The sequence below is a fragment of the Sturnira hondurensis genome, unplaced genomic scaffold (assembly GCF_014824575.4).
Source record: "Sturnira hondurensis isolate 20B ecotype Veracruz unplaced genomic scaffold, ASM1482457v3 Scaffold0006805, whole genome shotgun sequence".
Lineage (NCBI taxonomy): Eukaryota > Metazoa > Chordata > Mammalia > Chiroptera > Phyllostomidae > Sturnira > Sturnira hondurensis.
In genome coordinates, this window is record NW_028079436.1 from 1,467,431 (window position 1) to 1,479,718 (window position 12,288).

Consider the following 12,288-nt stretch of genomic DNA (forward strand, 5'->3'; position numbering starts at 1 on the left):
CCTGCAACCCAGGCATGTGCCCTGACTGGGAATCGAACCGCGATTGTGTGGTTCGCAGGCCCGCGCTCAATCCACTGAGCTACACCAGTCAGGGCCATAAATCTGTTTTTAAATTGAATTTCATTTCTTAATAATGTTGAAATTGTGCAACAAATGATAAAAATTTATTAATAAATGAATGACTTCAAGTCTAATATGTGTTTCTTTCCCTCTTTCTTAAGGCATCTGCTTCTGGTGATGTGAGCTGTGTGGATGAAATTCTTAAAGTAAGTTGTGTGTTTTCTTTTTAATAGGTTCAGCTCTCTTATGTAATTATGCTGTATTATTCTACTATCCTCTTACCCTCCCCCACATTTTTTTTCTTAATTCCTTCACCTTTTTCACCTAGCTCCCTTCTCTTCTATCCCCTGCCCACGTCCCTCATTTCACAAAGGATTTGAAGCAACAAATTCTCATGTGTGTAAGTTGTGTTCATCAAAAATAATTAGCTCTATTATGCTTATGTTCATATGTAGGTTCTAAATCACTTAGTATGTTTACTATTTTTTCTCAGAGAGCAAATTTTTGTTTGTAATTTAAAAAAATTCATCTTAACTGTTTGCGTTAAAAAGAGGAAGAAACCAAATATAACTACTTTTTCAGGTTTATCTGTTAATTTGAAGGGCTAAAAACTCAATAATTATTTTATCAGTCAAAGCATCACATTGAAAATAACTTGCTTTGTAATTCATCTGTACATACTGATCAAATCCTACATGGATGGACCTCCTCTGAATACTGCATGTTTTGAGTGTTTAATGGAATACGTTTAAAATTAAGGCAGGACCAAAAAGTATATTCCTCTGCTGAGAAAAGAAAAGGAGAAAGTCCAGTAAATTGATGAGTGACAGTAACTACTTTTGACTCAATAGAGAAAAAAACATCAGAAACATATTACATACACTTTGTGCAAAAGCTCCTAAATTTTTGTGTCTGTACATTTTGGATACCTTTGAAGAACTACTTGCGTTGGCTGCTTTTGCTTTATTCTCTCCTTTCCTGTAGCCTGGTATTTCTCTTTCACCCCTACCATTCTGCTGAATTGGCTCTGCAAGGGCATCGGGGATTTCATTTGCGATCTCTATTCTTTCTGCTGTTTTAGAAATTGTTATTTTTTCCTTTTGGAAACATCATTCTCCCTCCCTTTACTGTTGTGCTTCGTTGTTTTTATTTCCCACCCACCTTTCCTATCTCTCATTCTCTGTCTTTGAGGAACCCTTATGTCTTCTCATATCTCTGAAATATGGGTGCATTTTCTAGCCTCTCCTCTTTTTTGCTCTTTTACTGCCTTTTTCCCTCCATTTTTTGGCTTTGTCTATTAGACGGCTATTCACTCCTCTCTTCTGCCTTGGTCTCCTTTGGGTTTTGGTTTGTGTCGCTTAATTGCTTGTTAGCTGGGCCTCCATTTGGATTTCTCTCTACGTCTTCATTTCCTACCATTTCCCCATGCTTGCAAGTGTAGAACGCTAATTATCTCTTATTTTTTCTCTCTCACGTTCTATTTAATCACAAAACCACATGTAGAGTTTGAAGGTTCCTTGAAACTACTCATTCCTTTATTTTCATTTCTGCCACCTTGAGCTTCAGTAATAGCAGTTACAGCCCCACTCTGCCTTCTGCCGTTGCTCTCCCTGCTCGCCTCTCGTCCGTGTTGCTACCAGATTCTTTGCCTCAGACCTTTGTCTTCATAAGTTACTGTGCTTCCTGAAAATTTTCAGTGGCTCGCTAAGGCCTATGCAGAGAATAGTTCCAGACCTTCCACAGGCCTATGCTAACCTCTCCCACCACTGATTGACCAAACTGGTTTCCCTAAGTCATATACTTTCTTGCTCTTTTACCTTTTTTAAAGAAAATTTTCATGGAATGTGTTTCTTCTTCCTCTTCAGTTACATATAGATTCTATTTTTTTCTTAGAATCCTAATGAAATTCCTTTCCTCCCTGAACCAGACTATCAGAAACCGCAATAATAAACTCTTTCCTTTGATTTTTCATATGGCACTGATTTTTCAGTTGCCATGTGTATAAAAAGACTAAAGGAGCACATATCTTTTCCTCAGATCCTCAAACATGCAATGTCATACTAATACCTAGAAGAAATCTTAGATTTTCTTACATTTAATTATTTCTTTGGTGTACTTGACAGTTTATCCTACGTTTCATTTATACAGGGTGGCACATGGCCTGGGGGAGCGTTAAAGAGATTTTTTATTGAGGGTATTTTGGTATTTGAGGTATGAAATGCCAAAACTGAAAACCTGGTGTACACCTGGTGTATGATTTTCAGTTTTCTCCCCCCTTCCCTATGTGCGGTGTGCACGGAACTTCAGATCTGAGTTCCCGTCATGTTTTCTTGATATTTGTAGTTATACTGTTTCTAGGAACAGGCTTGAAGAAGAAATTTTTTAATGTAAAAGTAATACATGTTTACTGCAAAATTTTTTTTGTTAATTTGTATTTTTCTAGTTGAACACCTGCTATGTGTCAGGCACTGGGGATACAATGGTGATAATAATGATACTGTTGCACCCTTGGAGCTGGCATTCTAGGGCAAGATTTAGGAAGTCAACTATGTAGTATTATTTCAGTAAGTGAAATACCATTGAAAAATGAAGCACCATTGTAAGAGGATGAAGAGCAATTACAGTGCAGGTGGCCGTTCTGGGTCCACTAGTAGACACTGTGTCGAGTACCTTTGTCTTTTGCCCCTTCTGTCATTCTCTGTTGCCAAAGGTAGCATGACTGTTAACTATTTTCTAGAGATTTTTTTTCTTTACGATTTTATTTATTTATAGAGAGAGGGGAAAGGATGGAGAAGGAGAGGGAGAGAAAGCATTGATGTGCAAGAGATAGATTGATGGGTTGCCTCTTGCACACCCCCAGCCAGGGACCTGTCCTAAAACCTAGGCATGTGCGCTCACTGGGAATCCAACTAGAGATCTTTTGGTTCACGGGCCCACACTCAGTCCACTGAGCCACACCAGCCAGGGATAGAGATTTTTTTCATATATAAACATTTATTGTGATTCGTGTTTGTCAAATAATATACTGTGGTCATCATTTCATATTTGTACTTAAATTTCTCATTTTACTGTCTGCTTGGTGTTCTATTGTATGGGTGTCTGGTAATTTAATTATTCCTGTGTTGTTGGATATTTAGGTTGCTTCCATTTTTTTAAGTGTGAGCTGCTTGAATGTATATCTTTATATAACTATGTGGGTATAAGCTATGAGGTAAATTTGTAAGTGTTACAACCCCTTTATTATATTTTTTCTGTATACCTGATGGTTTACTTTGACCTAAATGCCAGAATAAATACCTTCCTCCTTATTCCAAGTCTGATACCTCTCTCCCCCTCTGCTCCCCTCACACACAAATTGTGATCTTAATCAAACCTCTACTTGGACTTACTTGGCATATGCTTAGACAGAAGGTATTGAATAAAGTCAGACTATGACCTTGCTTGTTTCTTTCCTGCTCATGTGCTTTTGATAATCTCTTTGTCAGTGAATAGGCTCTGTGGCCAGACTTGCAGGATGAAATTCTGTGTTCCTTCCTTACTGAGTGTGTGACTTTGAATCAGTAACCTCTGTGCTTCATTTCATCCTACATAGGCTAGGATGGTAATGGCATTTACCTCATAATGTCATTGTGAGCACTACATGAGTAATAGACATGTGAAACACTTACCATAGTGTCTGGCTCGCTACAGGTACACAAATGTTAGCTGCTGTTATTATGATCCCCTCCCACAGCAAGCTCTTCCTCGGTAGCATTTTACTATGTGCCTTGTATTTGATTACAGGCTGATTTCTGTAACTGTTCACAGGTTTCATCTTAATTCAAAGCTCCTTGAAGCCAGAGAGTATATATTATTTTTCCTATTATCCAACCCATAGTGCCTTGCACACAGTTGTGCTTCGTTGATTAAATATGTGTACTTTTGGAGGAGCAATCATGAAACCAGCATTTATAGTATAAATCTGGTTTTTAGCTGTGTAATTTTTATCCTTGACCTGGTTGAAAACAAACTGTAATAATTACATTTCAGGAGATGACGCATTCATGGCCTCCCCCTCTAACGGCTATTCATACACCATGCAAAACAGAACCTTCCAAATTTCCTTTTCCAACTAAGGTAAGTAAATAAAATGTGTCTTTGGTAATAGAAGAAAACTCTAAATGGCTTGACTGAAATTACATGAATTCAAAATTGTCTTGCCATTCCCATTCTAGTGGGAGATAGACAACAAACAAGAGAGTAAATAAGTAAGTTCAGCGAGTAATAACTGCTATGAAGAAAATAAAACCAGATAGTGGGATCAAGAGTGATTCACATGGAGAGGTACTTGAAAAGTTGTGAAGGCAATATGGGGAAGAGACTTTGAAGTTTGTTGCCAAGTATTAACCGTGTTCTGAGGCTACAGGTGGTAAGATTTTGTTAAACTGTTGTCTGAGAAACTCCTTTCCATAGGTCATGGAAACCGTCTTTATGTCATTTGAAAAAGGTTCCTCAGACAAAAATTCCAAAGTCAACTAAAATAAGCAGACTTTTATTTTTTGTACATTAAATTATACAAGAATACATTCTCCTTGTATAGTTTGACCAGGTCTTCTAGTAATAGCCTTCCTCAGTTCTGCCGTCTCCGTCTCGTTGGAGTTCCTTTTGTACATGCCTTTGTAAGACTTTTGTTTTCTTTAACCCCCACTCTAGGGTGTGTTTATTGTTTGAGGGGAGTGGGAGGGAGAGGGAAACATCGATATGAGAGGGAAACGTCGATCAGTTGCCTCGTGTGAGCCCCGAACTGGGGATCGAATCTGCAACCTTTTGGTGTAGGACAACACTCCAACCAACATAGCCACCCAGCTGGGGCCCTTTGTAAGACTTTTCATATGCATTTACACCCACATATATGTAATAATTATACATAGCCACTTTCTCATTAATTTCTTTACATTAATTAATATAACTTTAATTAATTAAAATACAGATTATTGTTCTGTATTTTTAATCAGTCAGCAATAGATTTTAGAAAACTTCCTTGTTATCATACATATATATTACCTGTAGATTATAAATAGATAATATATTGCATATAGCGATATTTCATTTTTTAAAATCACATCAAAATTGTAAATGTATCTTATTATTTAGCCATGTCCCTTTGGTTGCCAAGCTTTCATTTTTGGAAATTTTGCACTAGTGAATATCTTTGTTCCTGCCTTTTTGTGTGCATGCAAGTTTCTTTTGGGAAAAAAGCAAGAAGTAGAATTACTGTGTATTAAAAGTATATGGTTAATACATACTCTCATAATCCCTCTGTAGTGTTTGCTCTGGCTGGGAATTGAACCAGTGACCCTTTGGTTCACCTCTGTAGTGTTCATATCAGTCAGTGCTCTCACTTGTACTCCCTGCCTTTCATCACACGCACGCCCTCATTTGTTATTTTAACCACCAGTCTTTTGGGTGAAAAATGGCATTTCGTTGTCTGGATTGCTGGTGAAGTTAATCAGCTTTATGCATTTGCCACCCCCTTGATTTCTATATGGCTGAATTTGTCAATTTTCTCTAATCTTTGGGGTTGCATCTTTCACCTGTGAGTTTTAGAATTTCTTTGTTTTATGTTGTTTTGTTTGAATTCTGGATTCCAGTATTTTCTTTTACTACATGTTGCATATGTATCTCCTAGAGTCCTTTTGAGTTTTATGGTCTAGAACAGGGGTGTCCAACCTGCTGCCCGCGGGCCGCATGCAGCCCAGGATGGCTATGAATGCATCCCAACAGAAAATAGTAAATTTACTTAAAATATTACTTAGTTTTATTACTTAGTTTTGTTAGTTAAATGTGTACATTTTCTTTATTAGCAATCACAAACTTGGGACCTGCTCAACTATTTTAAACATTATCAGAAGTTGCATAATTAGGGTTATTATGGGAGGACTTCTTTGCTCATTTGTGGTGGCAGATATCATGAAAATTATGTATGGAGCTTTTTTTTTTTTTTGCTCATCAGTTTTCATTAGTGTTTGTTTAATGTGTGGACCCAGACAACAACTCTTCTTCCAGTGTGGCCCCAGAGAGGCCAAGAGGTTACACACCACTGGTCTAGAAGGTTTTGATTTTTTTAAAAGATTTTCTTTGTTTATTTTTAAAGAAGGGAGGGAGAAAGAGGAGAGGAAACACTGATGTGTAATGGGTACATTGAGAGGTTGCTTCTCCCACTCCCACAACCGGGGACCCAGCCTGCAACCCAGACATGATTTCCACTCAGTGTCCTGAGTGGAAATCCAACGGGTGACCTTTCAGTTCACAGGCTGGCACTCAGTCCACTGAGCCACACCAGCCAGGGCTAGGTGGTGTTAATTTTGATAAGTAAATATCTTTCTCTTTCTTGTAGCTTTTGCTTTTTAATATCTTATTAAAGAAGTCGATTCATTCCATAGGATTATAAACGTATCCTTTTATTTTTCTTTTAGTGTGATTGCAGCTTTGTTTGCTATGTTTCTATTTAACCTGACTTATTTTTGTGAGTGGTGGGAGGTAGACACACACCTTTCCTCCTGTACGGGCATCACACCTGTATGTGCGTCACGCCTGTACGAGCATCACGCCTGTACGTGGGCCACACCACTCTTCTTCTCACACCTGACCTCAGCCCAAAGGCTGAGAAGCGATCTTTTACTTTTGAAATCAGCTTTGACACATGAAAATGCCCGTGTATTTACTATACAGTATGAGTTTTGGTAGATTATGCACCTTTGAAACCACTACCCTAATGAATCATTACAACATCCCCATCACTCCCAGAGTTTCCTCGCATTCGTTTACAGACCACCTCACTCTCACCACGGGCCCCGCACAATTGCTGATTTGTTTTATTGCATTTCAGATAAGTTTTAATTCTTTTGAATTTCATATAAATGGAATCCATTCAAGTATTTACTTACTTTGTGTATGTGGTTACCTTTTGTCAGTATTTGGAATTCTTTTATGTTCTTGAATATATCAGTAATTTGTTCCATTTCATTTCTATTGTATGAAAATACCAAAATTTATCCATTCACTGGATTAACTCGAGTTTTTCTCACATTTGGACTATTAAGAATAAAGTGTAAACATGTACTTACAAGTCTTTCTTTGGGTAAATACTGGGTCATATGGTAAAAAGTAGAATTACTGGGTCATATTTTTTTAATTAAAAATTTTTTAATCCGCACCCGAGAATATGTTTTTATTGTTTTGAGGGGGGGCATCAACTGATTACCTCCTATACATGCCAACAGGGGATTGAAACTGCACCCCAGCCATATGCCCTGACCAGGAATTGAATCTGCAGCCCTTTGTTGTACAGGGTGATGCTGCAACCAGCTGACCATTTGGCCAGGGCTACTGGGTCCTATGTTGCATGCCCGTTAAATTAATACTAAATTGAAAACGACTTTTCCAAAGTGATTTTATCACTCCTACTTCTCCCCACTCCCATCCCCCAGCATTGTATGATAGACTTTATTTTCTGTCCTTGCCTTCATTTGGTATTGTCAGTCATTTATTTTTAGCCATTTTACTGGGCAGGTATATAGATATCTCATTTTGGTTTTAATTTGTATTTCCCTGGTGACAAATGATGTTGAACTTTTTTCATTAGCTAATTAACCTTTTTTTTTTTTTTAAAAAAAGGTGTCAGTTCAAATCTTGCCTTTTTTGTATGGGTGGTGGTGGCAGTGGTGGCTGGGTTGAATGTTTTCTGGGTTTTTTTCTTACAACGTCTTTGGTTTGGGTATCAGGGTTGTATTGGCTTCCTAAAGTGAGCAAGGAAGTGTTCCCTTATCTTTACTTCCTGATTCTAATAGTTTTTAGAATATTAGTATTAATTCTTCCTTGAATGTTTAATATAATTCAACACTGAAGCTATTTGGACCTTTAGAGTTCTTTATTGGAAGGTTGTAAATTACAAATTCAGTTCCTTTGTTAGTTATAGAGCTATTCAGATTTTTATTCCTTCTTGTGAGCATTTTGGTAATTTGTTTATGTCATCTAAATAGTCAACTTTATTGTCATAGATTTTTTATAACACGTACTTATTCTTTTGATGTGCATAGGATCTATAGCGAAGTCCTTTTTCCCCTGATATTAATGATTTGTATTTGTCTTTGATCATTCCAGCTAGAGATTTAGCGTTTGAGTGATAATTTCTGAGAACACCTTAGTTTTTCTCAGTTTTCTATTTCTTTGATTTTTGCTTTTATTGTGATCATTCTTTTTACTTATTCTGGGTTTTATTTGTTTTACTTCTAACATCTTAGGTGGAAACTTAGATCATAGATAGGTTGTAAATATTTCTTGTTTTAATTATTTAAAACTACCAGTTTCCCGCTTAAGCCCTGCTTTAGTTGTATCTCAAAAATTATGATATAGTATGTTTTTATTATCATTCAGTACAAAATATTTCCTATTTGACTTCTTTGATCCATGGGTTACTCAGAAATATGTGGTTATATTTTCAACTACTTAAGGATTTTCCAGATACTGTTTTGTTAATTGATTTCTAATTTATATACATTCTTTTCAGACAATATGTGCTGTGTAATTCCAATCCTTTTAAATTTAAATGTTTATGGCCTAATATATGATCTGTCTTAGTGACTGTTTCATGTACATTAGATATAATATGTTCTATATTATCAGTAGATCAAGTTGGTTGGGAGTAGTTAAGTAATCTGTATTTCTACTGACTTTCTGCCTACTGTTTCAGTTACCGAAAGGAGAGTGTTGACATCTGTATCCCTATTTGCAGATATCCCTATCTGTTTCTTTCATTTTTGTCTGTTTTTTAAATTCAAGTATTTGCAGCTTTGTCATTAGGTTATAACATTCAAAATTGTCCTATCTTTCTGGTGAATTGATGCCCCCCCCTTTTTTAAGATTTTATTTATTTATCTTTAGAGGGGAAGGGAAGGAGAGAGGGAGAGAAATATCAATGAATGGTTGCCTCTCGTGCATCCCCTGTTAGGAACTGGCCTGCAACCCAGGCATGTGCCCTGACTGGGAATCGAACTGCGATCGTGTGGTTCGCAGGCCCATGCTCAATCCACTGAGCTACACCAGCCAGGGCTGATGCCCTTTTTACATTATGAGATGTCCTCCTTTATATCTGGTATTAATGCTTTTTTTGAAATCTCCTTTATCTGATGTTCAAGTCTACTTTGTCTGATATCCATATATACACTCCAGCTTTCTTTTATTCCATCTCTTACATTATTTAATAGCTATGCCTCATTTTTAATTGTTGAGTTTATTAGAAGACTTTGAATATAAGTTCATAATTCTGGCTAATATCTACTTTTCTTTTTGGGGGTAACAGTTTTAATGAAATATATGTTGTTCAGTCATCCATTTAAAATGGACAGTTCACTGGTTTTTAGTATACTCAGAATTGTGAACCATCAGACAGTTATTTCAGAACGTTTTCATCGCCACAAAAAGAAACCCCGCTGAAGGGTTTTAGCAGTTACCCTTCTGTATCTCCCAGCCATTCCCCACCTCCCCGCCCTAGGCAGTCACTAGTCTTAAATTGTCTCTGTAGATGAACCTATTCTGGATTTATATGTAAATGCAGTCAAAAAGTATAGTCTTTTGTGACTGGATCTTTCACTTAGCATGCTGTTTTCAAGTTCATCATTCATCTGTGTGATAGTATGTGTCACTACTTAATTTTTTATGACTGAATATATTTTATTAAAGGTTTTTAAATATTATTTTTAGAAGGGAAGGGAGTGAGAAAGTGAGGGAGAGAAACATCGACTGGTTTCCTCTCGTACACACCCCAACCAGGGCAAACTGGCAACCTTTTGCTTTGCGAGATGACGCCCAACCAATTGAGCCACACTGGTCAGGGCTGACTGAGTATATTTTATTTTATGGGTATATAATACTTGGTTTATCTGTTCAGTTGATTGACATTTGGATTGTTTTCAGTTTGGGCTAGTAAGGCAAATGGTGTGACATTTGTGAAGTGTTTGGGTAGATGTATGTTTTCGACTCTCTTGTTTATATACCCAGGAGTGGAAATGCTAGGTCATGTGGAAACTCTGTGTTTAACATATGAGGAACTGCCTAATGGTTTTCTCAAGTGGCAGATTTGCTTTACATAACCCAGCAGAAGTGTATGAGAGTTTGAATTTCTCCATATCCTGGCCAGCTTGTGTCTTTTTGATTATAGTTAGTTTACTGGATGTGAACTGGCACGTCATTGTGGTTTTCATATTTACTCCTCTGAAGGTTAATGATGCTGAGAATCTTTTCATGGGCTTACTGCCTTTGTATACCTTATTAGGTGATATATCCAGATATTTTGCTTTTTTATAAGTTTGGTTGTTTCTTTAACATTAAGTTATAGGAGTGCTTTATATATTTGGAGTGCAGTCCCTTATCAGATGTATGATTTGCAAAAAATTTCTTCCATGCCGTGTGGTTGCTTGATGGTATTATTTAAAGGCTTTAGAGCGAGGGAGAAGGGAGGGAGAAAGAGAGAGAGAGCAGGAGGGAGACAGGGAGGGAGAGAAACATCCATTGGTTGCACAGCCCAGGCACGTGCCTTGACCAGGAACCGAAATGGCAACCTTTCAGTTTATGGGACGATGCCCAACCAACTGAGCCACACTGGTCATGGCTTGATGATATTCTTTAAAGCGCAGCAATTGTTAATTTTGATGAAGTCCACTGTATGAATTTTTTGTTTGTGTTTTTGGTGTCATAGCTAGGAAACCATTTCGTAATCCAAGGTAACAGATTTACCTCTATTTTTTTCCTAAGAGTTTCATAGTTTTAAATATTATTGGGTTGTCTAAAAAGTCCATTTAGGATTTTTCCATAAAATGAAAGACATTTTTTAATTTTCACCAATAACTTTATTTATTTGGATATTTTGAGTATGTCAGCCATCTCCTGCATGGAGCAGTGCTGGTTGGTCTCAACCTCACCTGGTCTGCCTGACTGTGGAGCTTCGTCCATTGAGAAATCTCTGACTCAAAACTTCTCAAACCACTTTTGACATGTTCGATCAGTCATAGCACCTTCTCCATACACTGCACAAATCTTTTTTTGTTTCTCAGTTGTGTTTTTATTTTCCTTGAAATTTTAAAGCATAATATGCCAAAAAAGTAAGTGATGCTAGAGCCATCTCACATAAAAAAACCCAACGAATTTTTTGGCTAACCCAGTACATTTAGGTCTTTGATCCATTTTTGGTTAATTTTTTTACTGTGGTTTTCTTAGTGTAGACAGGGTCAGACTTCCTTCTTCTGCCTGTGCATTTCCAGTCATCCCTCCACTGTTTGTTCAAAAGACTGTTCTTCCCTGCTGGATTGTCTGGACACCCCTGTGGAGAATCAGTTGACCATAGTGTGAGGGTGTTCTTGTGGACTCTCAGTTTTGTTTCACTTCTCTGTTTGTTGATCTTTATGTCAGTACACTGTCTTAATTACCGTAGCTTTGTATGAATTCGAGATCAGAAAATGTGAGTCTTCCAGACCTGTTTTGTGTGATCACTCTAGGGTTTACAGAGTCACGTATCACAATTACTTTTAATCCAGCACCTCAGGCTGCTTGGCCACCCTGCCCACAGTTACTTCTAAATAATACTTCATTTCATTATATAGCTTAATGCCTTACAGCAGTGCAACTTCATTTCCCTCCTTATATTCCCTGTGCTTTTATCATACATGTTACTTATCTATATGTTATAAACCTCACAACACATTATTTCCTATATTTTTGAAATATTTTTTCATTTTCTCTTTACATTTTATTTTTCAGTTACAGTTTTCATGCAGTATTATTTTATATTCATTTCAAATGTATAGCGTAATGGTTGGACAATCATATACTTTACAAAGTGAATCCCTCCAATATTTCAAGTACCCACCTGGCACCTTACATACTTATTACAATAATATTGACTATATTCCCTATGCTGTACTCTACATCCCCATAAATACTTTGTAACTACTAATTTGTACTTCTAAATCCCTTTCATCTTTTTCACCCGTCATCCCAACCCTCTCAAACTACCCCCTATCTCCAGCAACCATCAGTCTCTTCTCTTTATCTATGAGTCTGTTTCTGTCTTACTTGTTTTTTAATTTTGTTCTCAGATTCTGCATATAAGTGAAATTATAATGGTATTTGTTTTTCTCTGTCTGACTTATTTCACTTAGCATAATAAGATCCTCTGGGTCTGTCCATGCTGTT

The 12,288-nt window shown here is 37.0% G+C and overlaps 1 protein-coding gene across 3 annotated transcripts in view; it reads left to right on the forward strand.

Annotated features, from left to right (window-relative positions):
• Positions 1-12,288, forward strand: part of AFF4 (ALF transcription elongation factor 4) — an 89,884-nt gene that overhangs the window by 34,465 nt on the left and 43,131 nt on the right. For 2 of the 3 annotated variants that reach the window (XM_037050471.1, XM_037050473.1), the window contains exons 4-5: positions 222-266; positions 4,090-4,176. In XM_037050471.1, the coding sequence (XP_036906366.1) occupies positions 222-266; positions 4,090-4,176 (132 nt within the window). The remainder of the gene's footprint in view (positions 1-221; positions 267-4,089; positions 4,177-12,288) is intronic. The other variant, XM_037050472.1, reaches the window with a different exon arrangement.